At 44.8% G+C, this 21,687-nt stretch overlaps 1 protein-coding gene across 2 annotated transcripts in view; it reads right to left on the bottom strand.

Annotated features, from left to right (window-relative positions):
• The window catches only part of ift140 (intraflagellar transport 140 homolog (Chlamydomonas)), a 115,483-nt gene that overhangs the window by 38,119 nt on the left and 55,677 nt on the right, over window positions 1-21,687 (bottom strand). For both annotated transcript variants that reach the window (XM_028814027.2, XM_028814026.2), the window contains exons 15-17: window positions 20,268-20,389; window positions 13,831-13,975; window positions 10,928-11,059 (exon numbers count right to left, since the gene is read on the bottom strand). In XM_028814027.2, coding sequence (XP_028669860.1) covers window positions 10,928-11,059; window positions 13,831-13,975; window positions 20,268-20,389 — 399 coding nt within the window. The remainder of the gene's footprint in view (window positions 1-10,927; window positions 11,060-13,830; window positions 13,976-20,267; window positions 20,390-21,687) is intronic.

Genomic DNA, 21,687 nt, shown 5'->3' with positions numbered 1-21,687 from the left:
CTGAAGCACCAGTAAGCCCAGACTCATTGGAATGGTCGTGTGACGCTGCTCTGAGCATTGCCCTTATGTTCACGGTCAATTCGCTAAGGCGGAACCCACCAGCAGCTCTGACCATCACGCTACTCGAAAGCCTCCAATGTGTTTATCTGCAGTATAGAAAGGTGGACAACTGAAAGGTACACAATGTCAGGCTGTAAGAGGGTCTACAGTGCCATTCATTCTGTGTCTTTAACCTCTGAATGCCCAGCTGACATTATCAAGCACACATAAGTGGTGGCTCTGAGGCTAAGGACCTGCGCTGCTATCTGGAAGGTTCAAGTCCTGTGACTGCCAGAAGGGATCCTGCTCTGGTGGGCCCTCAACCTGAATATTGCTCCAGGGGCGCTCGCTGCATAACGGCTGACACTGCACTCTGACCTCCAAAAGTCATACGAAAAGACCATTTCCCATCTGGGAAAATAAAGTATGTCAAATCAAAAAAAAAAAAAAAAAAACACATATAAAATAAATTAAATGTAAAATAAATCACATATAAAATCTAACATCTGTCTGTCTGCTTTTCAGGACAGAACTACTTAACGGATTTAGATCAGGTTTTTTTCTATAATGTGCTTGAATATTCCGGTTGATTTTGCTCACTTGTGGTACCCATGTAATAAGCGCGAATCCAAGAGACATGCAGGGGGCCGAGGGGAAGCAGACGGGGTCCTCCCTACTCACGCGCCAGCCTCTGCTTAGCAAGCGAATGAGAGGACTACTTAACAGATTTAGATCGGGTTTCTTTCTAGAATTTGCTTGAACATTCCGGCTGATTTTGTGACTTCTCTCTTTTGTGCAAAGAATAACAGTTTGCTTACAGGAGCGATATATTGCACTAACCCAAGAGAGAGGCTCCGGTCCGAGGGGAAAGGGAAGTGTGACGTCAGGAGTGGGGAGCCAGCAGGACCCTCCTCACTGTCCTGTTTCACTACTATGTGGGCCGAGCCACTGGGGACAGCTAGTACATTTATATTATATATATATATATATATATATATATATATATATATATATATATATATATATATATATATATATATATATACTAGTCATTAAGCCCGTTACAATAACGGGTGCTAGAACAGTAGTGCATAAACATTAGTAGGCACAGTTTATATTAAATGGCAAGGGACTTTGACCTCATTCTTTTGTTGGTCGTATTTTTCTTTGTCTTTCAGCCTTTCTTTTGTTGATGTTTACTTGCTGAGCTGACTGTTCTTCGTGGGCTGCCGCCGTGTATTGTGTGTCTTTAATTTTCTGTGACAGTAATACTGTCTTGTACAGCTCTATTCAATAAGGGCGCGTAGATAATTTAGTTCAAATGGCTCTGGAATATGTGAAGAGCAACAAAGGTGCAGATCTTTATTTACGCGCGCCTTTATTCGCTGCGCCCAACTGAGGTCGTCCTTTTGAGGATCGCCTTTTTGTGCACGCACTTATTGAAGGATACCGTCTTGTACGTCCGCTGGCTTGTACGTCCGTAATATACCTTTAATTTTCTCTGGCGGTAATACAGGCGTGCGCGTCGGTAATACGCCTTTAATCTCCTCTGACAGTAATACTGGCTTGTATGTGGCTGTAATATGCGTCACTGTATTGTGTACCTTTAATTTCCTCTCGCAGTAATATTGGTTTGTATTTCCGTAAAACGCCTGTAACTTTCTCTGACAGTAATATCGCGCATAGCACCGTGCCCCGCGCATGCGCACTTCACCAGAAGACACACACACACGGACACCTGGACGCACACAGGGATTTTATATATATAGATAAATTGTAACTACCCATTATATTGTCCAACTACACATAAAACCCAACCGTTTAAGCCCTTGGGGACAGCTGTGCACCGTCACGTAGCTGATATTTGCAAACTGACATCATTCTTGAAACGTTGCCCTTATTCTTGACATTTCAACTTTATTTCTTTAACGAAGGTCTTGACATTCTTTACGTGCTCTGAGATCGCCATGTGGTATGCTGGGCTGGTGACGTCACCTCAAGTGTGGCGACCAAATCAACAAGCTGATTAAAGCAGCAGGCACAGTTATGGGACACCCTGTGGACCCGCTGGATGTCGTGGTGGAGCAGAGGATGAAGGTAAAACTGATGGCCATTATGAGCAACAGCACACATCCTGTCTGTGACACACCAGCCAACAAATCATTAAGCAGAAGTGTGTCAAGAAACACTACTGGGGCTCCTTCACATGTACAGCGATACACATTTATAGCGCCTCACTGGGACGGCCCTCTTATCCATAGCCAAGTAAGTACGTTTTCTTCTTTTTAGTAATTCTTGTGTATATTTGAGAGGGTTGTTGTTTGTTATAACATTTCTTTAACTTCTGTAAAAACCAACATTTAAAGTACTCTCTTATTCCGTTGTAATTTAAATATTGACATTTCAACTCAATTCATGAAATTACCTTCAAGATTAAAGGCAAAATGATATTTGAAATGCAGTGTTTTGTCTCACTTCTAGGTGGCCCTAATACACTTCCATACGTTATTGATGGAATTAAAAAATGAAAGCTAAACAGAAGAAGCCTACAAACTGGCATCGTAATTCCATATTTGTGCCATGAAATATCGATCAGAAACTGAGGGGTCAAAGGGCACACACAACATTAAGATATGACGACAGGGAGAGCTACTGGTTGGGCTCTGGTTAACGGTGGAAACCCAGTCTGTCGACAAGTCAGTGGGACGCATTAAAAGAAATTGATTAGGGGGGGTAGAAAGGGGAAAGCAGAATCAGAAGCACTAATGAGAATTTTGTTCCACTCTTCCTTCAGACTGAAAACTAAAAATGCAGTGGAGATGACAAACCTCTGAATGAATGCGACAAACGCAGATGTGCTCTCCGCTGTTGAAAACTCCTGGCACACCCAGGCCCTGTCCTTGACTTCTCGCCCTTCGCATGGCTCACTGCCCGAATGCTATTTGTGGAAAACTGAAGCAGCAGGAGCCGCCGAGGGGGTCAGTGCTGATGGAGCAGAGCCAGCTTTAGTGTGAAGACAGCGGAGAGGAGTTGGGCGGGCAGCGTAAAAAACATCACTACAGGGATCATAGCGAGGACGACAGACACTTGGAATAAGTGACCAGGTACAGCCGTGGCCCAGAGTTTTGAGAAGGACACAAATATGAATTGTCACAAAGTTGTTAGGATGGCAATTGGCATCGACTCCAGAATGTTCTGAAGAGATAAATTGCAATGAATTACAAAGCCCCTCTTTGCTATAAAAATGAACTTCATCCCAATTGATTTGACTGAATGACGATTGCTTTACTGGTGGGCCACTTCACCAGCTGCTAGAGTCTAAATCCACCTGACTTTATATTGATTAACAACGCAGCTTTACCAAAGACCCCGCTGTCGAATATCGGTTAGCATGTCGCTTATGCGTTTCGAGAGTCCTTCACATTCTCACATGCAACGTCATCACCTTTATAGTTTCACTCGCTAAAATACCTGCCGTTGCCCAGGAGGAAACTAAAGTGTTTTTTTTTTTTTAATTGTTTGAGAAAAATATATAATTAAAAAAAAAAAAAAACACAACTTCCATCCATCCAGTATCCAACCCGCTATATCCTAACTACAGGGTCACGGGGGTCTGCTGGAGCCAATCCCAGCCAACACAGGGCACAAGGCAGGAAACAAACCCCGGGCAGGGTGCCAGCCCACCGCAAAACACAACTTTAAAAATGAAAATAAATTAACAAACAATGAAGACTGACTAATGTGCTTGTCTTGCGGTCTTGTATGTCTGCTATCATCCAGCTGACGCTCGGACCCGGCCAACTCGATTTCATTTCAAAAGCAGCAGGCACCCGGGCGATGGTGGCGCTCAAACATAACAAAGGCTGGCAGTCACCTTTAGTTCGCCTTCTGGTGGTCGTTCCGAGTGTCAACTGGATGATAACGTGCATACAAGACCACGAGATCATACCCAGAAGGGGGTGCGTTAGGGTTGTTGTCACCATACGGTATTTCTAGTCGACCAATGAGAAACAAGCATACCGAGTTTCATGAAAATCGCTCCAGCCATTTGGAAGTGATGCTGGAACATTCATACACACACACACACACACACACACACACACACACACATACACACACAAACACACACAAACACGCACAAACACGCACACACACGCACACACACACACACACACAGACTTTAATATACAGTATATAGATAAGAAATTAAGCTCGACTGTGGGGATGGAGTGTGGGCTTTGATGTCCGCCACAGGCGTCTGCTTTGAAGGCCTACGGATGGAACTGAAGTTTGTTAGGACGTGTCAGAGAAAAAGAGCAAAACCAGCTTGGCCTACAGTTGTGTTGAGAAGGACACAAATATGAATTGTCACCAAGTGTGCTGCCTCAGTTGTTATGACGGCAATTTGCATCGACTCCAGAATGTTCTGACAAGTGATCAGATGAACTACAATGAATTACAAAGTCCCTCTCTGCCATGAAAATGAACTTCATCCCAAACGAAACCCTGCATGTCAGCCCTGCCACCACAGGACCTGCTGACGTCATTTCAGTGATCACACAGGCGAGAGTGACGACGTGGACAAGGTTAGAGGTCACTCTGCCACACTGACTGAGTTACAATAGAGAGGTGAAGAAGGTGTCAGGGCGCCCAACAGAGTCCGGCAAGCACCAGGAGGATCTCCTAAAGTTGATTCAGCTGCGGGCACCACCAGGGCAGAGTTGGCTCAGGATTGGCAGCAGGCAGGTGTGAGTGAGGAGAAGACTTGAGGAGGATGGCCTGGTGGGGGTCAAGAAGCGCAGCAAAGAAGCCATCAGGGACAGACTGATATTCTAGGATTGGACTGCTGGGGTCAAGTCATTTTCTCTGATGAATCCCCTTTCTGATTGTCTGGAGAAGAAAAGCTGAGTGCTACCACCAGTCCTGTGCCAGGCCAACAGTAAAACATCCGGAGACCATTCGTGTCAGCTGAGGCAGTGGGCTCACTCACAATCTGGCCCTGAATAAAGAATGGGAGCAAAACATCAACTGAGAGCAACTTCTCCCAACCATCCAACAACAGTTTGGTGAGCAACATGATGGAGCACCAGGCCATAAGGCCAAAGTGACAACTAAGTGGCTCGGGGAACAAAACATCGAAATGTGGGGTCCATGGTCAGGAAACTCCTCAGACCTTTAACCCCATTGAGAATCCCATTGAGCGGGTGGACAAACACAAACCCACCAATTGTGATTCGGATTCTGCAAGAATGGATGGCGGCCATCAGTCAGGATTTGGCCCAGAAGTTGATGGATGGACAGCCTGCCAGGGTGAAGTGCAGAGGTCTTGAAAAAGAGAGACGGGCCAACACTACCAATCTGGACTCTGTGCATAAACTTCATGTCATTGTCAATCAAAGCCTTTGAAACTTCTGACCTGCTCGTCATTCTACTTTAGTGTCCTATTGAAACATCTGACCAAAAGATCTCAAGACACTGAAGCAGCAGACTTAGTGAACACCAACACGGGGGTCATTCTCCAAACCTCAGGCCGTGACGAGACTTTAGGGGCTCTCAGAACTCGACTTGATTTTTTTTTTGGAACAAATAAGTGGAGAGGACTGGTGGGCTTTGTTGGGCTGAACGGCCTGCTCTCGTCTCGACTGTTCTAATGTGTCTCAGCTCAGTCAGGCCAGCCAGAGCCAGGAAATGAGAAGTAAATAAAAGAATTGAACTCCGCTAACTGGTGTTGCACTTCGTTCACTAAAATTCATTTTGAAAATGTTCTTTCTATTATCTGCTCCTGTGCCAAGCATTATCAAATTCTACTTTGTTTTCTGATTTGAAGCTGTAGAAAGATGGAGGAGTCTATTTATTCACAAGCAGAGCAAACAGTAAAATGAAAATGAAATACAAAATTCGGTGGTCCCAGAAGAACAGAAATGAAGAAAGATACTCACATGAGGCTGAAAGAGGCCACCTCTCCGAAACAGCAGCTAGCAGCCATGCAAAAAATGAGAGAAAGAAATGGCAGAGCAAAATAAACCGCAAAAAAGGAAGGCAGAAAACAGACAAGTACAGCAGAGAGCGTGAAAAGCAGACGAGCGTCACAAAAACATGAAGGGGAGAGCACTGAAAAAAAACAAAAACGCTTTGTTTAAAAGATCCCTCCTTCCAGTGGGTTGAGAAAGTATTGAGACCCCTTCACCTTCTGCACATTCCTGTGTTGTGGACGTTGGTAGTGTGTCACCGCACCCACCACACGACGTACCACCAGGACTGAGAGCCGAGTGTAGCCGGGCAATGGGTGACACCTCTGCGCCACACTCAACAGTTTGAGGTTCTTTTACAGTGGCTGGAGTGCCAATCCTGCCATCAACCCCTGCAAGTTGGAGGACCTGCTTGCAGATTAGCGTCCTACCCTGGACGGAGCGATGGCAGGTTAAGGGTCCAATGGGATGGCGTCACTTCTGGCGTATTATGGGATTCGAACCGGCAATTGGAATGCAAATCCCTGGCCTCAGGGCCACCACTCCGCCTCCACCGGTGTTGTAGATTTCATTTTAAATGGATACATTTGCCCCTCTGTTACCCACCAGTAACCCAGAGTGATCAAGTGACAACACGTTTTGATGTCTCTGTAAAAGGACGAAGGTCCAAGTCTTCAGGGGCTTCCTGTTTGTGAGTCATGGACGCCATCCAGTGACTTGAGTTGAAGACTGGACTCCTTCATGTGTGTCACTTCAGAGGGTCCTTGGGTACCACTGGTGTGACTTTGTGTTGCTCACGGAGTCCTGCATGAGGCACATGACCTGCATTGTGAGGGAGCGTCAGTTATGGCACTACGGCCACGTGGCGCGATTCCCCGAGGGTGATCCAGCTCACAATATCCTCATTGTTGGAGACCCGAGTGGCTGGACCAGGCCAAGGCACCCATGGGGGGGCAATGAGGTCACTGGAAAGGGGTGTGTGGAGCTCCTGATATCTCAGCAAAAGGACGAAGGTCCAAGTCTTTAGAGTCCTGGTGCTTCCTGTTTGTGAGACATGGACGCTCTCCAGTGACCTGAGATGAAGACTGGACTCCTTCAAGTGTGTCTCTTCGGACAGAACCATTGGCTGTCGCTGGTTTGACTTTGTGCTGCTCGTGGAGTCCTGAATGAGGCACATGACTTGCATTGTGAGGGAATGTCAGTTACGGCACTACGGCCATGTGGACCTGAGTGACTGGACCAGGCTAAGGGGATGCCTATGTAACATCATGGGGAGGTCATGAGGTAGCTGGAAAGGGGTGTGATATCTCAGCAAAAGGATGAAGGTCCAAGTCTTTAGAGTCCTGGTGCTTCCTGTTTGTGAGACATGGACGCTCTCCAGTGACCTGAGATGAAGACTAGACTCCTTCATGTGCATCACTTCTGAAGGTCCTTGGGCACCGCCGGTTTGACTGTGTCCTGAATGAGGTACACTATACCTGCATTGTGAGGTAGCATCAGTTATGGCACTACGGTCATGTGATGCAATTACCTGAGGGTTATCCAGCTCATTGTTGAGGACCCGATTGGCTGGACCAGGCCAAGGGGATGCCCACATAACACCTGGACTGTGTGTCTACCCCTGCCATCCAGCATCCCGAGCTGTTTTTGTCATGTAGTGGGTGCACCAACACGCTGTACCAGTGTATGCTCCCCGACCTGACCTGATGTTTTCAAAAAGGTTTGCAAATTTATTACAAATCAAAAGCTGAACTCGCCCCTTCCTAAAAGTATTCAGACCCTTTGCTGTGCCACTCCAATTTGGGCTCAAGTGCCTCCTGTTTGCTTTAATTTACCTTGAGATGTGTCAAGAACTTGACTGGAGTTCACCTGTGGCACACTGGACTGAGTGGTCATCATGCAGATGTGTACAGAAGGTCCCACAAGTCACACTGCATGTCAGGAAGTCCCAAGAACTCTCCTTAGGCCTCAGTGATGAACTTGTGGTGATGCAGAGCTCACAACAACAGGGCCACACCACATCTAAAATCTCAGAGTGTTCCCACAAGCACACTGGCCTGAATAGCCGTGACATGGAAAATGTTTGGGACCACCAGGACTCTTCTTAGAGTTGGCTGTCACAGCCAAACTGAGCAATAGGGGGGAGAAGGCCCTGGTCAGGGAGTTAACCAAGAAGCCAATGGTCACGCTAACTGAGCTACAGAAGTCCTCTTCTGAAATGGGAGAAACTTTTGAAAACACAACCATCTCAGCAGCACTCCATCAATCAGGTGTGAATAGGAGAGGGGCACATGAGAGCATTTAAGGACCCCAAAAGCATGTGGGGGAAGATTCTGTGGTTTAAGACAGAATTATTCTCTTTGGGCAGAACTCCAAGCGCTATATCAGTTGAAGACCAGGAACTGCCCCTAACCTGCCTAATGCCATCTCTGTGGTGAAGCATGGTGGTGGCAGCATCAGGCTATGGGGGTGCTTCTTAGTGACAGGGACAGACAGACAGACTTCCCTCAAATAACACCTGCTCCACCTCCTGCTCCCACTGGGGCCACAGTTCACTTTCCAGCATGACAATGACCCAAAGACAACGCTCAAGTGGCTTCAAGGTCAGTCTCCGACTGTCCTTAAGTGGCCCAGCCAAAGCCCATACATCATGAGCGGAGAGACCTGAAGATGGCCGACACAGCTGGAGAGGATCTACCAAGAAGAAGGGAATAAACTGCCAAAATCCAGGCGTGCACAGTTTGTAGAGACCTACCCAGGAAGGCTGAAAGCTGGAGTTGCTGCCAAAGGGGATGCCCACCTAACACCTGGCTGTGGCAGACAGAAGGTCATTTCCGAAGGGTCTGCCTGGGGGGTTGCCAACCAGGACCCCGAACTGTTTCATCGTGTGGTGGGTGTGGCAACGCATCGTGCCAGTGCCTTGACTTGACTTGAAGTAAGTCTCGACAGCCTTGTAACATGTGTGGAACACAGCCCGCACACAAACAGGCGGACAGCGATGGTTCAACCCACACACGTTTATTATACAAAATCCAAAAGTCCAGGCCTTTAGCCAATGCCTCTTTCTTCAGGCCGCCTCCACTCCTCTCCAACAAGACTTGGTCCTCTCCTCACCTGACTCCAGCCCTCGAATGGAGGGAGGCGGCCCCTTTCATCATCACCCAGATGTGCTCCAGGTGCCTCCCGATAATCTTGCGCCAGCACTCCCCAGTGTGGCAGAAGTACCGGCTGCGCACCCGGAAGCACTCCGGGTATCCCTGGTGTTCCTTCCCCCAGCACTTCCGGGTGTGGCAGAAGTGCAGAGGGCCAGGGCTCCTCAGGCATTGGGGTGCCCCCTCGCAGTGACCACGGGCCCCTATAGGGTTGAGCTTCCATGCTCAGATCCCGTGGTCCCCAAAGCCACCAGGGCCTTTGCCCCCTCGTGGTCTGGAGGAGGTGCAATCCCTCCTCTGGTCCTTCCGGGCATCCCGGCTGGGTGCCACCCCCAGCCGCTTGCCACACATGTCACTCAGGGCAGAGCAGATGAGGGCTGCTCATCAGAGTACTAAGTGCTTGTGGTGTTAAAGGAGCAGGGGGCTACTCTTGAGTAAAAGGCATACAACAGCCCCCCTGGACTCTGACAAATGGCATAAAAGGGACTTTGGTCTGATGAGACAAAAACGGAAGTCACTGACCAGAGCTCAAAGCATTACGTCTGATGAAGGCCGGGCTGCCCATCACCTGCCTAATATCATCCCCATGGTGAAGCAAGGTGGTGGCATCATCACACCATGGGTGTGCAGGGCCAATGAGACTTGAGGGAGAGATGAATGCTGTCAAATACAGAGAGGACCTTGAAGAAAACCAGCAGAGTGCAGCCACCTCAGACCGGGGCGACGGTTCAATGGCCAGAAACAAACAGCCAAGTCAATGCAATGCCGGAGTGGCTTTGTGACAAGTCTAAGTGTCCCTGAGTGCTGAGCCACAAACCCGGACTTAAACCCCACAGAATGAACTTGTGTGAACAGACACTTCCTATCCCGTCTATCAGAGCCTGAGAGGATCTACCAGGATGGGATAAAATGCCCGAATCCTGCCACACAAAGCTTCTAGAAATTACCCAAGAAGACGTGGCGCTGGAATTGCAGCCAAAGAGGCCTCTATAAAGTGCTGAATTAAGGGAGTGAATACTTGGAAGGAGGGATTTCAGTTTTTGATTTTGAATACATTGTCACAGGAGGCTGGGGTCAGACCTAGCCGGGACGCCTGGAAGGACCGGGAGGAGGTCAATACGTCCCCCAGGCCACGAGGGGGCAACCGCCCTGGATGTGGAGGGGACCACAGGGAAGGAGCAAGGAGGCTGAAGTCCACCGGGGCCTGTGGCCACCGCCAAGGTGTGCCCCAAGCGTCGTGGAGCCCGGGAGATCGACACTTCCGCCACACCCGGGAAGGTAGAGGAAGGACCTTCCAGGAACGCCCGGAGTGCTTCCGGGTGCAAGGGCAGCACTTCCGCCACACCAGGAAGTGCTGCCGGAAGAAGGTCATCGAGCACCTGGAGCACATCTGGGTGGAAATAAAAGTGAGAGAAAGGCCTGAGGAAGGGTGTTGTGGTGCTGGAGCACTGTGTGTGTGTGTGGGACTGGTGTTTGGGGACATTAGTTTAATAAAAGCGTGTGTTTTTCTAAACTGTCGGGGTCCATTTGGTCGTGTCCGGGCTGAACCTCTCGCAACATTTATATAAACCTTCCTGAAAACACACTTCCACCTTGTCATTATGGGTTACTGAGTGCAGACCGATGGGCAAAACTGGCAAACGTATCCATTTAAAATGACACAAACCGTAATCTGTGCATTAAGTGAAGGGGTCTCAAAACGTTCACAATCCACTGTGCATTTGCTAAAGTGCTGCACAAGCCCACAGTACGGAACAACAAACCTACCTTACAAGTGAAATAGTAGAAGGGGACATCAAGGGCAAGGAGAGCTTCCATTCCAGCTGGACGTGGGTACGAGTCGTGCAGAAGTAGCCCATACTCTTGGGTGCTAAAGAAAGAGACCACCAAGGCATCCTCCTGCAGGAAAACAAAGAAAAATCTGAATCAACAGCACAAAGAACCGCGTATCTCAAGTCGGAAAAGAACGAGTGCAGAATGTCAGGACAGACATGACCACAGCAGCAGACCCTTGGTGGTCTTCAAAGTCTCCTCAGTTGCCTCGCCACATCTTTTGTTTTTTTATTTTCCTCTAAACATCAGACATCTGATAGATGAATCATAAAACGCTAACTTACAGCCTAAATCAGGATTTGCTTAAACTTGCCCTCTTGGTAATCATTTTAGTACCCGCTGTGGCACCTTCTACATTTTACGGAGACGGCAAACACGGCTTTACAATAACCGTAACTTGGACGTTGTCTTGTACCCGTTTCTGTATTCACACCTGCTGCCCTCAGACGGAAGGCTCAGTTTCTTGGAGACAAAAACACAATTTATGTAGGAGAGGCTTTATCTACAGTCAATGTAAAAAAGTACGTGAACCCCTAGGAATTCTCTCTATTTATGTCTAACTACCATATAAAACCTGGTCGTATCTTCATGTCAGTCCCAATAATGAACAAACAGTCTCCTACAACTAAAGACACAGATTTTCAGAGAATTTTTGACCATATTGAATAAATCATTCAAACTGTGAAACTGAAGGTTGGAAAAAGTAAGTGACCCCTAAGCTAATGACTTTTTAAAAAGCTCACTGCGGTCCGAATTTAGCAGACCGGAGTCCATTTAATGAGACGAGTTCAGAGGGGCAGCCCAGAATGACTTTCATTGATCACAAACACTCTAAAGTTTGAGTTTGAGCTTTGGACAAGAAGCATATCCAGATGGGAATCATGCCTCGCACAAAAGAGCTGTCTGAAGAGCTACGATCGAGAATTGTTCATCTACATAAGGCTGGAAAGGGTTACAAAGTCATCTCAGAGATTTGAGATCTTCATCAGTCTACTGTTAGGCAAGGTGTCTATAAATGGAGACAGTTTGGTATTAGAACATCAGAACACTCGAGACGAGAACAGGCCGTTCAGCCCAACAAAGCTCGACAGTCCTATCCACTTGTTTCTTCCAAAAAAACATCAAGTCGAGTTTTGAAAGTCCTCCTGTCTACCACACTACTTGGTCACTTATTCCAAGTGTCTATTGTTCTTTGTGTAAAGAAAAACTTCCTAATATTTGTGCAGTACTAGGGTGTTGTACCGTGTTAGCCATTATGAATGTAGAGAAAAGCCAAGCAAAATGACACCTTTTATTGGCTAACTAGAAAGATTACAATATGCAAGCTTTCGAGGCAACTCAGGCCCCTTCTTCAGGCAAGATGTAATTACAGCTTGCATATTGTAATCTTTCTAGTTAGCCAATAAAAGGTGTCATTTTGCTTGGCTTTTCTCTAATATTTGTGCGAAATTTACCCTTCACAAGTTTCCAACTGTGTCCCAGTTGGAAAAAAAAAAAAAAACCAAACAAAGCCCAAAACAAAATCCAAAGTTGAAGTCAAAAACAAAGCAGAGGTTCAAAAATCTGGGGAAGTCCCAAAATAATAGAAAAAGCAAAAAGCACATAACACTCCACTTCACTGCACTGCAAGCACATTCAATGAGCCGCCAGGACCGGTGGGAGGGCCTGCCTTAAATAGAGTGGAGGGCCGTCTCCAGCAGTGATTGGCAGGTGGCCCTGGCCCTTGGGGAGCCTCCCACAAAACACAATTACCTAGTATGACCTAGGCCACGCCCCCTTTCCCAACACATACACACATCCAGAAAAAGGCACATTACAAAAAAAAAGAAACATTGGCAGGATCTAATCAATAACATTTTAGAATAAGCATTTAAATTGAAGAAGTGGATTTTTTATTCTATTTATTTTTATTCATTTATCTACAGTATTTACTATTATTAAAGTTTTACTCTGTTGGCCTAGCTTTCTTTCTCATGGTTGGGGGTTGATTTTTGTTAAACTTGACTTATTTGTATGGAATGCTATTGGATTTTCATAAAGTCAATAAAATGTAAACAAAAAAAAAACAAAATTAACATTAATACAAAGAAATAAAACAAAATTAAACAATACAGACATGAAACACAACTGTGAACATCGGCCAGCGTTGAAACATGACAGCGGGGGACTTGCTTCTTTAGTTCCTCCAGTTTGTTGGTGATGCTAAATTTCCTTCCCCAGACATAAAGCATTACTGGCTGAACCATCTGTTTAGAAAGTGCTGCTCTGGCAGACAATACCAACAATACATTTTGTTTATATAGCACATTTCCCATGATCCCAGATGCACTTTTTTGGGTGGATGGGGGGTATGACAGCAATGAACTTGAAAACTATCACATTTATATTCATCCATCCATCCATCTACCTAATACACTCATCCAGGACAGGGTCACCTAGTCCAGTAAGCAAGGCAGGGACAACACCTGGACACAACTCCAGACTGGGAGCAACGTGACACAAAGAAATAAAACCCTAAACCTCACAATAAGACTCGTGTACACCTGTGCACCCAGCAATAGACTTGTCGCTCTGTCCAGGGGCGAATCCCACTTCATGCTCAGTACTGGGGGGACAGGCCCCAGGCTCCTGCAACTCTTAATTGGATTAATAAAAAAAAAGGTGCAGTTTGTCAGGCCAGAAGGGGAACTGTTGTCATTTACGAAAAACTAGGACAAGACAGTAATGACTACGTGTGCCGTTACATGTAACAGATGAAATGAAATAGCCATGTTAAACGTTTAGCTCAAAGGACATAAGAACACCATTCCATGGAGCACAGAATAAAAAACACCCACCTGCTCACCGCTGTCACAATTTTCTGCTTGGGACAGAGAGGGCATAGTGAGCAGGGTCTCGCAGACAAAGAGTCGCTGTTCACTTTCATCCCAGAACTGACTGACCGGAAATCTGCCACACAGTTCACTGGCCTGCAGCCGCCCTCTGCAGGAAAAAAGAAGAAATCGTTACGAGAAAATACTGAAGAATCGTACAGTAGTACAACCACAAGGAACAGCACTGGAAATACAACTGGGGCGTTCACATACACTTTGGTGGCTACGATAGATGAGGACACGCCGGCAGAAACATCACCTGGGGGATTCAATCACAGTCCTGCAGGTGCGCGGGGGGCTGCAGGCTTTCACCTCAACACATTTCTACATTACAACCAATGTATTCTCTGCTAAATCAAAATGGACATAACTTTAGTTACTTAATGGATAGATAGATAGATAGATAGATAGATAGATAGATAGATAGATAGATAGATAGATAGATAGATAGATAGATAGATAGATAGATAGATAGATAGATAGATAGATAGATAGATAGATAGATAGATAGATAGATAGATATGAAAGGCACTATATGATAGATAGATAGATAGATAGATAGATAGATAGATAGATAGATAGATAGATAGATAGATAGATAGATAGATAGATAGATAGATAAACTTTTTTCACATTGTCATTATGGGGTGTTGTGTGTAGAATTCTGAGGAAAAAATGAATTTAATCCATTTTGGAATAAGGCTGTAACATAACAAAATGTGGAAAAAGTGATGCGCTGTGAATACTTTCTGGATGCACTGTATGTCTCCCATATCTGATTATTTCTGAAGAGGTCTCTATACAGCAGAGGTTTTCTCTAAAGAACACGATCCCAGACAGCTAGCGCCCTCTGCTGGAGACACCAGCAATACAGTTAAATACCATTTTCATTATCAGCAAGGACTGCTTTCTAATTAGTGAACGGGTTGGAATGAAAACCTGCACAAAACCTCAGGTTATCTCAGTACCCCGTAGGGAAACCATTCAGACAAATGTGCAGAACGGTGAACAGCCTTTCAGCCGAGAGACAGAATATCTAATGAACAGGGGACAAAGATGAAGAAGGAATGGCTGACCTGCTTCTGCTGCATGGAGACATTAAACATCATCCACCTGATGATGGCATTCATTTCCAGTTTTCCTGAACCCACCAGTGCATTCAAACCTTTTTTTGTCCACACAGTATGAAGAAGAGAATTCACACAACAAACAAGAACCTTTTAAGTTTTTGTACAGTTACCCGATTATTTGCTCTTATTTTAGCACAGGCCTACCGCTGCCTGTGTTACCGATGAAGACGTTTTAATATTTATTATTGATTTCCGCCTTGCGTTTGGCCCTCCTGACACTGGAAATAAAGGATCAAATGCTTGAATTGTTGTCCTTGTTTGCTTGTTTTTGAGGCTGTGAAACACTTAAAATAAGCTGATTAATTAGTCTTGACCTCCTTCATGAAGCTGCGCCTCACTGAAATGCCCGCTGCCGCCCAGATGGCTCTCGCACTCCTAATCCCAGTTTCATTCCTCATCTGCATGACTAAAGCAGACAGGATGGTACTTACTGCATCTAAGAAGATTTAATTAGGAAATATCAAAGGCAGACAGCACAACACAAAATATACAAGAGCGATGCTGAGCTGTCAATCAAGCAAACACTCGTGTGAAAAAGAAAGTACACCCCATGACATGTTTTTCCTTTTTTTTTTTTTACCATAGATTTGATCTTCAGCTCCACCCGATTAGGTCGAGAAGGAGAACGAAGGCCAGACGGGGAGCTTTTGCTGTTTCTACAGCTACTGCCGGCACAGCTGCACCAAGAGATGTGTGGGTACGAGAAAGGAGCCAGCAATGGAGAGACTGCGACTGTTGTCACAGCTAGAGCGCTCCTCCCTTGTTCTTTCGCAGATCTGCCATCATCAGCCAGCACTGGCAGCGCTGCGTATAAGCAAAAAAATCTCATTCATATCGCAATCGCATGGCCAAGAATCGGATACGTATCCAGTCCAGGACTACATACAGTACGAAAGGGACTCGAATCTGCTTTGGAAACATCAGATTTCTGTGTACACGCAGCTCTGAGTCACATGAACTCTTTTAGGGCTAATTATTTTTTTTTACCCTTTAGTCTCAAGGCAGAATATTTTTTCCAAAAAACTCCCATTTTCTAAAAAGCACACAAAGCAATAGTTTCACACATAAATCAACATAAAATATGTATTCATGACTAATGTCACTCTGCGTTATGTTCCATGGGCCCCACCGGTATGTCACTTTCACATACACGTTTGTCTCATCACTCATAAGACGAAAGACACTTTTTGGAAAAGAAACAGCTTGAAGTAGTCAAGTGGCTGGAAATGCATTTGATGAAGTCCAGTAGCGAGCTTCCCTCCTATGGCTCTGTGTCTCTCTACTCCTCCCAGGGCAAATGTTACTGAAGGCACCTCAGCTTTATGAGTGCGCTCAGCACTACGACCAGCTGATGCAGGTACCTGACTTTGGTCTCTGATCTCCAGATCATTTTCATCAGAACTGGATTTCTATTTTAAGCAATAATACTTCATTCATCCATCCATCCATTTTCCAACCCGCTGAATCTGAACACAGGGTCACGGGGGTCTGCTGGAGCCAATCCCAGCCAACACAGGGCACAAGGCAGGAACCAATCCCGGGCAGGGTGCCAACCCAATAATACTTAAAAAATAAATAAACAAATAATATGCACAGAGTATTTTGCTTTGTGCATTCGCTTCACTTTCTCCCCCGATGTCAATGCCATTCTAGACGTCGTTTACTCTACGCTACTCACGTACATGCAGGGATTCCACGTCAAGTCAATGAGTCTAACACTCCTCCTAGCAAAGAGGGTCTACCCTCTTTTAATAAAACAATGAGTTCTAGACGAGAGCAGGCCATTCAGCCCAACAAAGCTCGCCAGTCCTCTCCACTTATTTCTTCCAAATAAACATCAAGTCAAGTTTTGAAAGTCCATAAAGTCTTACTGTCTACCACACTACTTGGTCAGTTATTCCAAGTGTCTGTGGCTTTTTGTGTAAAGAAGAACTTCCTAATGTTTGTATGATATTTCCCCTTCACATGTTTCCAGCTGTGTCCTCATGTTCTTGATGAACTCATTTTAAAATAACAGTCTCGATCCACTGGACTAATTCCCTTCATCATTTTAAACACTTCAGTCAGATCTCCTCTTAATCTTCTTTTGCTTAAACTGTAAAGGCTCAGCTCTTTGAATCTTTCCTCACAACTCATCTCCTGTAGCCCTGAATCAGCCCAGGCGCTCTTCTCTGGACCTTCTCTTGTGCTGTTATGTCCTTTTTGTAGCCTGGAGACTAAAACTGCACCCAGTACTGAAGATGAGGCCTCACTAGTGACCGATAAAGTCTGAGCGTCACCTCCTGTGACTTGTACTCCACACATCAGGGCGCTATATAACCTGACATTCTGTTAGCCTTCTTAATGACTTCTGAACACTGTTGGGAAGTCAATAGTTTAGAGTCCACTACAACTCCTAAATCCTTCTCATAAGGTGGTCTCTCAATTTTCAGACCTCCCATTGTGTATTCAGATCTCACATTTTTACTTCCTATTTGTAATTCTTTACATTTACTGACATTAAATTTCATCGTCCACAAATCTGCCCAAGTCCTTCTGTGATGATATAACAGATTCCAAATTATCTGCTAATCCACCTATCTTGGTATCATCTGCAAACTTAACCAGCTTGTTACTTATATTCCTATCTAAATCATTTATAGATACTAAAAATAGCTGCGGCCCTAGCACTGCCCCCTGCTGGTCACCACTCTTAATTCTGATGAGGTTCCTCACCCCATCACCCTCTGCTTCCTGTGTCTGAGTCAATTCTGCACCCACCACACCCTGAACTGCAACTTCTTTTAGTTTGATGCCCACCTCTCAGGTGGCACCTCATCAGATGCTTTCTGAAAGTCCAGATAAATAATATCATCTGCTCCACTTTAGTCGTATCCTTTTGTTTCCTCCTCATAGAATTCCAGCATGTCAGTAAAACACGACCTCCCTCTTCTGATCCCATGCTGACTGTTCCCAATAACTCTTGTCCTTGCCAGGTGTTGCTCAATCTTCTCCTTAATAATTCCTTCCATTAATTTTCCTGTGATGCACGTTAAGCTTACTGGCCTATAGTTGCTCTGATCTGCCCTGTCACCCTTTTTATATAATGGCATATTTGCCATTTTCCAGTCCTTCAGAATCTCTCCAGTGTGCAGTGACTTCCTAAAAATATGTGTCAAGGGTTTATATCTGTACTTGCTAGCCCCCTTAAGAACTCGAGGATGAATATTATCTGGTCCTGGTGATTTGTTTGATTTCATCTTATTTAATCTGAGCAGCTCTTCTCTCTCCACAAAATCTAATCCCTCAGTACCTCCTTAGTAGTCCCTGTTACCACTCTGAGGTTATCCACTTGCTCACTTGTGATCACCTCAGAAAAATGTAAGTTTAGGGCATCCGTTACTTCACTGTCTGTATCTTTTAATTCCCCTTTACTATTTCTGATGCACTTGACCTCCTCCTTGACTGTTCTTTTACTACTAAAATACTCAAAGAATCTCTTAGGGTCGTCTTTCTCCTTATCTGTTATATTCCTCTCCAGCTGTCTTGTAGCCTCCCTGGTATCCTTCTTAATGGTTGTCCTCATGTTCTCATACGCTCTACGATTCACTTTGCAGTCATTAATCTTAAATGCCTTAGTCGTCTGTTTTTTTCTTTGCAACTTCTTTTTTAAATCTTTATTAATCCACCGTGGAGTTTTTTAAAATTTCCTATTAATTCCAAATTTAGGTCTGTATCTGTCCTGCATTACATTTTTAAACCTGTTCCACTGCTCCTCGACTGTCTCCACACTTAAAAGCTTATCCCAGTTTATCTTCCTTAGACTTTGTCACATCTGGTCAAAATTAGCCCTAACAAAGTTCAACTTAACAATTTTAATCTTTGCATCTGCACTCTTATAAAATACTGAGAATTGTATCAACGTTTACAGCTTTTATTGTCCTCAACCCCTTGTGTCGACATTAGTTGACATCCGCCCTAAAAGAGTTAAGGCAAATCAAATCAGATCAGAATGTAGCCAGAAGGTCATTAGAGAGGCCTGTCCTTTTATTTCAATCTCGGGCCTCTGGTTTGGTTTACTCTTGTGTGTTATCACCGTGTCTGATCGAAAGGCCTTCAGCAAGAAGGTTCTAGATGTCAATGAGTCTGGAAAGAGATGTGAAAAGATCTGCAAACAATTTGAAAACCAACCATTCCACTGCCCTGAGGTTCACCTACAAGTGAAGAACATTTCAAACAACTAGCCACTTGTCCAGTCAAGAGCCGTCTCAGCAAGTTGAGCCCGGGAGCACAACGCAGGGCGCGCAAAGACGTCTCTAAGAAGCCCGAGAGTTTCATCACAGGACCTACAGGTAGCTCATACCACGGTTGGTATCAAAGGGTAAGAGTTTACCATTAGAAAGCGGGTGCACATATTCAGTCTACCAGGAGAGGGCCTCTTTGTCCAGAAAGAACTTTAAGGTAAGAGTAAAGGTCACCCATAAACACCCAGACAGGCGCGAGGACATCTGAGATGATGTGCTATGGGCAGACCATACAAAGATAGCTTCACTTGGTCACAGCATCAGTAAACCAAAGATAGAATTTGATCAGAAGAACCTGATGGCAAACTGTAAAGCATGTAGCCTCATGGCCTGAGAAGTGCACCATCAAAGAATCCACTATGAACTCTTTATTGTAGGTACCAGAGGGTGCTTGAGAATAATGTGAGATCACCCGGCAGATGACTGAAGATCAACCAAAAGTGAGCCTTTCAACATGAAAATGACCCTAAGCATACCAGTAACAGCCACCAAGGAAAGAAATGGAGGGTTCAGGAATGGTCAAAGCCCAGATCTGAATCCCATCGGGATGCTGCGGTGGGACTTAACATGGGCCGTGCCATGTAAGACTCTCCTCAAACATCACACAACTGGAAGAATTCTGCTCGGACGGGAAAAACTTTCTCCCAGTTGATATTAGAGACTGCTAGGCAGTCCTAGAGACGCTCAACTGCGTGATGGGATTGGGTCAGCACGGACAGGCTGAATCCCTGACTCAAACAGTTCAGACAATTCCATACGCAGAAAAGGGGTCACTAGCCCTAAAAGGAGCCCACCGAGTGCGTGCGTTTGTGTGTCATTTAAAATTGGTGTTTGTTTGTTGGTAGTAAAATCAGAAATATCATATCCTCTGCCAGAATACAATTTTCCTCGCCACTTTGATCTGATTGGTTGCAGCCTGCAGTCACGTATGTTTCATGAAGGCTAATGTGACACGCTGTAATATAGTAAAACATTATACCCCTCTCACCTTTCTGATTCTTCTACTTGCAAGCTTTCACTTGGAGGGCGTCCCGTAAAGAAGTCAAAGTAAGTAAAAGTGTCCATCTCCACGTCATAGAAATAAACTCTCGAGTCAGGACTTCCGTCAGCCTGTAAGAATGAGGAAAACAATTAGAAGGTTAAATTGAAGAGTTATGGGGTCATAGCAATGCTTCTGAGCTCAGCCCATGAAAAGGTTATTACTGTACACACGTTTTCAGCACTTGGTTATTACGGTCAGGTTGACGTCTCAGTTTGAAGTTGAGTGTCTTTTAGGTTTTATTGATGTTTTTGTTCATTCTGAGTTATTGTTTTTTGTGACTTTATTACATTTAAGTTGGTTGCATTGGTGATTCTGGTATTTTGTACTGTCCTTTTAAATGCACGGATGTTCCTTGTGGGTGGAGCCCCAGGAGGCGGGGCCACCCTGATATCGCCATTCCTGAGCCGTCTTACTTACACCTTTTTTGGGCCTGCTGCAAGTGAAACCAGCAGGTTATATTAGAGGCCTGGCTGAGTTCAGGTGATCCTCTCAGGGGAAGACCACTTAGGTATCTGCTCTTCACCCTCGCTTATTATAGGAGGCTCCACAACCACTTCACCTCTCAGGAAGGTCTACTTCATGACAAAGAGTGTGCTCTTTATCAGCGACAAAGAAGGTCTGGTAAGCTTGCTATTTGGTGCTCAGAGTTTCTCATATCAGATCTTTTAAAACTCCACAAACTTGAAAAAAAAAAAAAAATTCCTGTAGGGTCCTACAAAAGTGACGCATACGCAAACAGGTCCTACGTACTTGGGTGAAATCCATCAGCAACTAAGAGTAGGCAACAGGACGAGTTAAAATAAGCTTGGAAAACTGGGGGCTAGAAGGGCCTACAGAAGACAGACAGACAGACAGATGAAAGGCACTATATAACAGATAGATAGATAGATAGATAGATAGATAGATAGATAGATAGATAGATAGATAGATAGATAGATAGATAGATAGATAGATAGATAGATGTGAAAGGCACTATATGATAGATAGATAGATAGATAGATAGATAGATAGATAGATAGATAGATAGATAGATAGATAGATAGATAGATAGATAGATAGATGTGAAAGGCACTATATGATAGATAGATAGATAGATAGATAGATAGATAGATAGATAGATAGATAGATAGATAGATACAGTGGTGTGAAAAACTATTTGCCCCCTTCCTGATTTCTTATTCTTTTGCATGTTTGTCACACAAAATGTTTCTGATCATCAAACACATTTAACCATTAGTCAAATATAACACAAGTAAACACAAAATGCAGTTTTTAAATGATGGTTTTTATTATTTAGGGAGAAAAAAAATCCAAACCTACATGGCCCTGTGTGAAAAAGTAATTGCCCCCTTGTTAAAAAATAACC

This window comes from Erpetoichthys calabaricus, chromosome 11, assembly GCF_900747795.2.
Source record: "Erpetoichthys calabaricus chromosome 11, fErpCal1.3, whole genome shotgun sequence".
NCBI lineage: Eukaryota > Metazoa > Chordata > Cladistia > Polypteriformes > Polypteridae > Erpetoichthys > Erpetoichthys calabaricus.
This window is presented reverse-complemented; position numbering and strand designations above follow the sequence as displayed.